We start from the raw sequence: 6,725 nt of genomic DNA, 5'->3' as shown, positions 1-6,725 counted from the left end.
CCTTGGGTAGCGTTGGAGAAGAGAGGGACCTGGTGGTGCAGGTACATGACTCTTTGAAGTTTGCATCACGTGGAGATAGCTTGGTTGAAATGGTATTTGGTATGCTTGCCTTCATTATTCAGTCCTTTGAGTGGAGGAGTCAGGGAGTCATGTTGAGGTTGTACAGGACATTGGTGAGGTCACTTCTGGAATACGGTGCCGAGTTCTGGTCATGCAGTTATAGGGAGGACATTATGAAGTTGGAAAAGGTTCAGAAGAGAGTTACCAGGATGTTTCTGAGTATGGAAGGTTGATTTATAAAGGAAGGCTGGACATCTGTGACTTTTTTTCACTGGAGCTTAGGAGGTTGAGAGACGACCTGGTAAAAATTGATAAAATAATGGGGGGTATGGATAGATTTAATGGTAGTTGTCTTTTACCTGGGGTGGAGGATTTTAAGAATAGAGTGCACATTTTTAAGGTGAAAGCTGAAAGATTTTTTAAAAATGCATGAGAGGCTATTTTTTACGTGGAGGGTGGTTTCCATGTGGAATATACTTCCTGAGGAATTTGTGAATGCAGATATAATTACGCTTAAAAGACCTTCCATACTGTATGAGTCTATGTCTGTAAGTGTCAGGTGTTGCACTTGAGGAAATCAAAGGCTATGGAAGAGTAAAGCAGGATCCTGGCAAGCATTTTATATACAGTGAGATCTTGGGCTTCAAAGCCATACCTCCCAGAAAGTGGTCACACTGGTACATGGAGTGGTTAGGAAGGGTGTATGGCATTGCTTACTTTTATTGGTCGGTGAATTGAGGACAAGTGTCAAGATGTCATGTTGCAGCTTTTATAAGACTGTGGAGACGCCACACAGAAAGCATTGCATTCAGTTCTGGCTGTCACATTGTAAGAAGGATCTGGTTGTTTTTGAGAGGGTGCAGAAGAGTTTTATCAAGATGCTGCTTGGATTAGAGAGCATGAGATACAGGGAGGGCGAGCAAAACTTCTGTTGTTTTCTCTGGAGTGCTGGAGGCAAATGGGAGGAGCCTATAAAATTGTGAGATGCATAGACACGGTTGACGGTCAGAATCTTTGTTGAATAATGTGCAAAATAGGGGGCATGTGTTCATGGTGAGCTTGGATTTCATATTGTTCCATATTCTTTTTCATTTGTGCTACCTTGTGAATCAATCGTGTTCAAACAATCTCCTGGAAATTTATCTCCGCAAATATTATTTTTATCTCATGTGTTGTCATGCAGGTTTGTTTAGTTGCTTGCCCTCGCATTTCCACACGCTGATTGGACTGCTTCTTAAAGACAAAAATGTGTTGCACACAGTTTTCACAAAACCAGTTTGTTATTTTTGCCTTGGGTTTTGAAATCTTGTTTGGACAAGATGTAACGCCTCCCATCGAACCAATCATGTCTGGAACAAACTAGGCCTCTGCGGTTCAAGTTAAACTCAGTGTACACTTTACCCATTCAAGGACAGCGACTCCATTCAAACAATGTTTGGCTCCGTGTGCAAGAGGGTCACTGGATGGAAAATGCCTGTGTAAAGTAAGCAATATTGAATTGACAACAGTTGAGAAATTCGTGGTGGAGAGATAAAAAAATGCCCGTAGCATTTGCAGAAAATTCAAATGAACAGGTAGAACACATTGATATAAATACGCACTATCTTGTGCCTAGTATTGACACATGGCTTAAGGGTGTAACGGAGTAGAGCCTATTGGAGATCAGAGATAATGGGAACTGCAGATGCTGGAAGATCCAAGATAACAAAGTTTGAAGCTGGATGAACACAGCAGGCCAAGTAGCATCTCAGGAGCACAAAAACTGACGCTGCGGGCCTAGACCCTTCATCAGACAGGGGTTGTGGATAGGGTTCTGAAATAAAGAAGGAGAGGGGGGAGGCGGACCGAAGATGGATAGAGGAGAAGATAGGTAGAGAGTAGAGTGTAGGTGGGGAGGGGATAGGTCAGTCCGGGGAGGACGGACAGGCCAAGGAGGCGGGATGATGCAGGTAGGTGGGAAATGGAGGTGCAGCTTGAGGTGGGAGGAGGGGATAGGTGAGAGGAAGCACTGGTTAGGGAGGCGGGGACTGGCTGGGCTGGTTTGGTGATGCCGTGGTGGGAGGGGAGATTTTGAAGCTGAAACAGACGGGCACCAATATCCTGAGCAGGAGGTTTGCCAGAGCTCTTTGGGCGGGTTCAAACTACTGTTGCAGGAGTGTGGGAGCCAGATCCACAGGCCAGTAAGTGCAGAAACTGGGGACAAAGGAGAGATATGCACTGTGCAGAGTAAGATCAGGCAGAGAGTTGCAGGGCTTAGAGGGTCCGGAGGTCTGAGTGCATTTACTTCAATGCAAGAACTACGGGTAAGTGAGATGAACTAACAGCATGGTTTAGTTATTGAAATGTCATTGCCATTACTAAGATATGGTTAAAAAGAGAGATAGGACTGGCAGCTTAACATTCCATGGTATCACTGCTTTAGAAGGCACAGTAAGAGGAACAAAAGAGGTGGGGTTTTGCACTACTCACTAGGGATCACATCACAGCAGTATTCAGGGAGGATAGATCGGAGAGATCTTGCAGGAATACATTATGGGTGGAGCTCAAGAATAGAAAGGGTGAAATCGCAATGTTGGGGGTTTTCTGTTGACCTCCCAACAGCCCATGTGAGGCAGAGGAGCAGATATGTAGTCAAATATGAGAAAGGTGAGAAAAAAGCGGCGTAGTTGTGTAGGTAACTTCAACTTTCCTCTTATTGACTTCCTTAAAACCAGGTGCTCAGATGGAGAACAATTTGTTAGATGTGTCCAGGGTTGAAGTTTCAATTCCAAAGCGCCACAGGTTCAAGGTGAGGGGGGACATTTAATGGCGACGGGTGAGGAAACATTTTCATGTAGGAGCCTGGAATGCACCACCAGAAGAGATGTTGCAAGTAGGCACGTTGGTGATTTTAAGATGCACCTAAATGATAACATGAATATGGAGGGAATAGAGGGATATGAAACAATCAGGGCAGAATGTTTATATTTACTTCAGTTAGGGCGTGATGATTAGCACAGGCTTGGAGGGCTGAAGGACCTGTTCTTGTGCTGTACTTCTCTTTAGTTCTTTGTTTAACAATGCACAGTGGTTCATGGCAGTATATTGATTTGAAAGGAACAACAAGTACCTTCCATTTTAAGTGAAATGCAACACGATCAGCTTGTGATGAACAATCTTGTTGAATAACTGCATTGTATCAGGAAAGATAGCAATTAGAAGCGTGAATAGATTTTTCAGCACTGTCTTCCTATTCTACTATGAATGAGATCTCTGCTGAAACACCACAACACTATTTTCTGGCACTGTCCGTACATTCTATAATATATTTTGTGTTTTGCATCATCTGCGCATTTCTTCCTCCACACTTAGTTTTTTTCCAACTATTTATTTGCCCCTTGCAACCACCTCACAATGTACATTCCTACTTGGCATCATCAGCCAATAGCTATATTTCTGAAAACGGGTTCCAACTAAAATGTCAGCTTTCTTTCTCCTCTGATGCTGCCTGGCCTGCTGTGTTACACCAGCTCCACACTGTGTTATCTCTGACTCCAGCATCTGCAGTTCTTACTGTCTCTGATGTAAATCATCCATTTGGTTGCCAAGTTCAAACCATGCATATTGACTGTAAATAGCTAGTGTGGTTCAAAAAGAATAGACTTTTTGGAAACACCTGTATAACAGCCTGCCAGCCCGAGAACGTCCCATTTGTTCCTTTTATTTGTCTGCTGGCCGTTAAACAGTGCTGAATTCTGTCAGTTTGTTATCCATATGCCCTATCATATTGGTTACAGAACCTCACTACTTACATTGTATGTCTTCTATCAGTTAAATATTCCAAGAAAGAAACTCTATCAAGTTTGTGAAATGACATTTATCTTCATAAATTTCTGGTAACTCCATCCAATCAGACAGCTTTATTTTTAAGTGTCCACTTGTATCGTTGTTCACAAAATATTGTGATATTTCACTAGGGTTAATGTCATACCGATATGGTCTGCCATCGAAACTGCAGAAATGAATCCAAAGTTCCCAGAATTCGGAATGATGACCAGCAATGTATATATGATTAAGCACAATCACGACAACTGATATTCTGAAGACTCTTGGATGTTGATCTTCAGATTCTGGATTCATTTTAATTTCTCCAGTACTGCTTTTGTTCACTCGTAATCAATTTGACAATCTCTTCATTTTCACTAGTACATAGCTTCTGCTGTGTAATTTTAAAACATATTGAATTTTCCTCTCTGAAGACAGAGCCAAAATGTCATCTTTATTTCTGTTATTTATTTTGTTCCATTTTCAAGCTTCCCTGCCTCTACCAGTCGCCAGTGCATGTTTGCCTTTTCTGATCACCTTTATCTGTGGAAAGCTTTTTCAAACACTTGTGTATCTCTCACTGGTTCAATTTCATGTTGTTTTCTCTCTTGATACATGATGTTGTTAGCCTTGCTTTACTGAATGTGAAGGTGTTCAAGCCAAGGATTTAATATCAGTTTGTATGTATAATTATTAAAAATTACCCCATTTTTCCAATTAACCCATTCAGAGATGTTATTACACACCCCTGGAGCAGAGGTAAGGATATCACCGCTGTATCATAAGATGACCCCCTCCCCTCCTCTCCTGCCAACATCAGCTTTAGTAATCTCTTCCTTTAACTGACAACATTCTTTACCTTGCCCTTTTTGTCCCTTTATTCATTCACAGGATGAGGGCATCGCTGGCTAGGCCAACATTTTTTCTTGCCTATCGTTCATTGCGCAGAAGCAATGTATCCCATCATTAGGTCCTGTTGGGCTTTGGCAAATTTGCAACTCAAATTTGTTTCAAAAGACAAAATAGTTAAAATGTTATATTGAAATGCAAACTATCCAAACCACAGACTGTTGCATTGCCAGGAGCTGAGGTCAGGCAATGCGTCATTGTTCGGTTGTTCACTTGCCAGATTTCAGCTGGTTTGTGTCTTTGAGTAAAGTGCACATTATTGCTGATCTTATAAGGGAAGGAAATGCTTCCAGTAAAGCAATCAACATGAAAGTATTTCTTCAGATGAAGCCCTTGCTTCTGAAAGTGGCATTGCTTGCAAAACTATTTGCCTTGTTAATAAACAATACATTTTGTTTAATTATACATGCATATTATTATTTCATTGAATAAACGTATTAGCTTCAGGGGAGTCTGGACCCATGCACCAGGGAATAAAAATAAAATGGGTCCAAAGCAAAGAAACATACAACTGAAATCTAAACTTTATCGCACTGTTGACCTAAAGGGTGAATGGACTTGTTTGACCAAGGAGACTGTTTTGCAAGGTGTAAATGCCTGGCCAAATTTAAACAAGGAGTGGCCTCACATAGACAATGACCCAAATTGAGGGCTCAAGTCATCAATTAGTTCAGAGAAGAGGTGGTTCAGGTTGGTGAATCTTTTTTGTGCCTCTTTCTGAATATCCCTCTCCATTTGGCTCAATATCTCTCAGCCCCTCTCTCTTTCTCAGTGTTTCTCTGCCTCTCTCTCTTTTCTCTCCCTGCCACTCTCACTATCTTGCTGTCTCACACTGACTTTCTCTCTTGGTCTTTTACTCTTTGTATCACTCACTCTGGTTCTCTCACACACTGTATCTCACACTGTCCCCCTTTCCATCACAGTGTCTCTCTCCCAATCTCTCCCATACTGTCTCTCTCTCTCCACCTCTCACTTTCACTGCACCTAGGCAGACACAGATTAAACTTTTAATTATCTCAGGGCAGTGACTTGAAACAGATTCTGAAATTTTCATTTTAATCGATCAAAACTTGTGCTTCCTTTCTAACAGTGTTCTACATCATCCAGTTGTATGATCTTTTGATTGCTCTGCTTATAAACTCTATGTGTATGCAGCCTCTCTGACTACACCTGACAAAGGAGCAGCTCTCCAGGAACTTATGATTTCAAATGAACTTGTTGCCCTATAACCAGGTGTTGGGTGATTTTTGACTTTTCACTTCTCTCACGGTCTAGCTATCTCTGTGTCCCTCTCTCCCTTTTTTTTCTCTGTCTCTAACTATTTCTCTCTCTCTCTCTCTCTCCCCCTATCGCTGTCACTCTGCCTGTCTGCTGTCACTCTGCCTCTATCACTCTCTCTGCCTGTCTCATTGTCACTGTGTTTCTTCTCTCTCATTCTCTCTCTCTCTACCAGATAACAAGGTGTAGAGGTGGATGAACACAGAAGGCCAAGCAGCATCAGAGGAGCAGGAAAGCTAATGTTTCGGGCCTAGACCCTTCTTCAGAAGTGGGGGAGGGGAAGGGAATTCTGAAATAAATAGGGAGAGAGGGGGAGGCAGATAGTCATTCTCTCCCTTTGGCTCTCTCTCTCTCTCTCTCTCACACACACACACACACACTGTCTCTGGGATACTCTCACTGTCTCTCCCAGCGTCTCTGTCAATCTTGAACTTACTTGTTTCCCCCCGGTCTTTCTCTCTCTCTCTCCCTCACCGACTGTTTCTGTAACCTTCACACTGACTCTCTGTATCACTCACTGTCTCTCTCTCTGTCTCTCACACACATTGTCTCCCTTTCCCACACTGTCTTTCACTCATCCTCTGTCGCTTAGACTGTTTTTCTCTCCTTAGTGCTCTCACTGCCCCTGTATCTCTCTCTCTCTCTCGGTCCCTTTCTCTCAGTCTTTCTTTATA

At 42.5% G+C, this 6,725-nt stretch overlaps 1 protein-coding gene across 1 annotated transcript in view; it reads left to right on the top strand.

The window, feature by feature from the left end:
• Positions 1–5,390: 5,390 nt before the first annotated feature.
• LOC125450183 (uncharacterized) overlaps positions 5,391–6,725 on the top strand; it is a 13,343-nt gene continuing 12,008 nt past the window's right edge. The window contains exon 1 of the mRNA XM_048526201.1: positions 5,391–5,463. Within this exon, the coding sequence (XP_048382158.1) occupies positions 5,409–5,463 (55 nt within the window). The 5' untranslated portion in view covers positions 5,391–5,408. The remainder of the gene's footprint in view (positions 5,464–6,725) is intronic.

The sequence above is a fragment of the Stegostoma tigrinum genome, chromosome 44 (genome assembly GCF_030684315.1).
Source record: "Stegostoma tigrinum isolate sSteTig4 chromosome 44, sSteTig4.hap1, whole genome shotgun sequence".
Taxonomy (NCBI): Eukaryota; Metazoa; Chordata; class Chondrichthyes; order Orectolobiformes; family Stegostomatidae; genus Stegostoma; species Stegostoma tigrinum.
The sequence above is the reverse complement of the archived record's forward strand: the minus strand, read 5'-3'. Positions and strand labels throughout refer to the sequence as shown.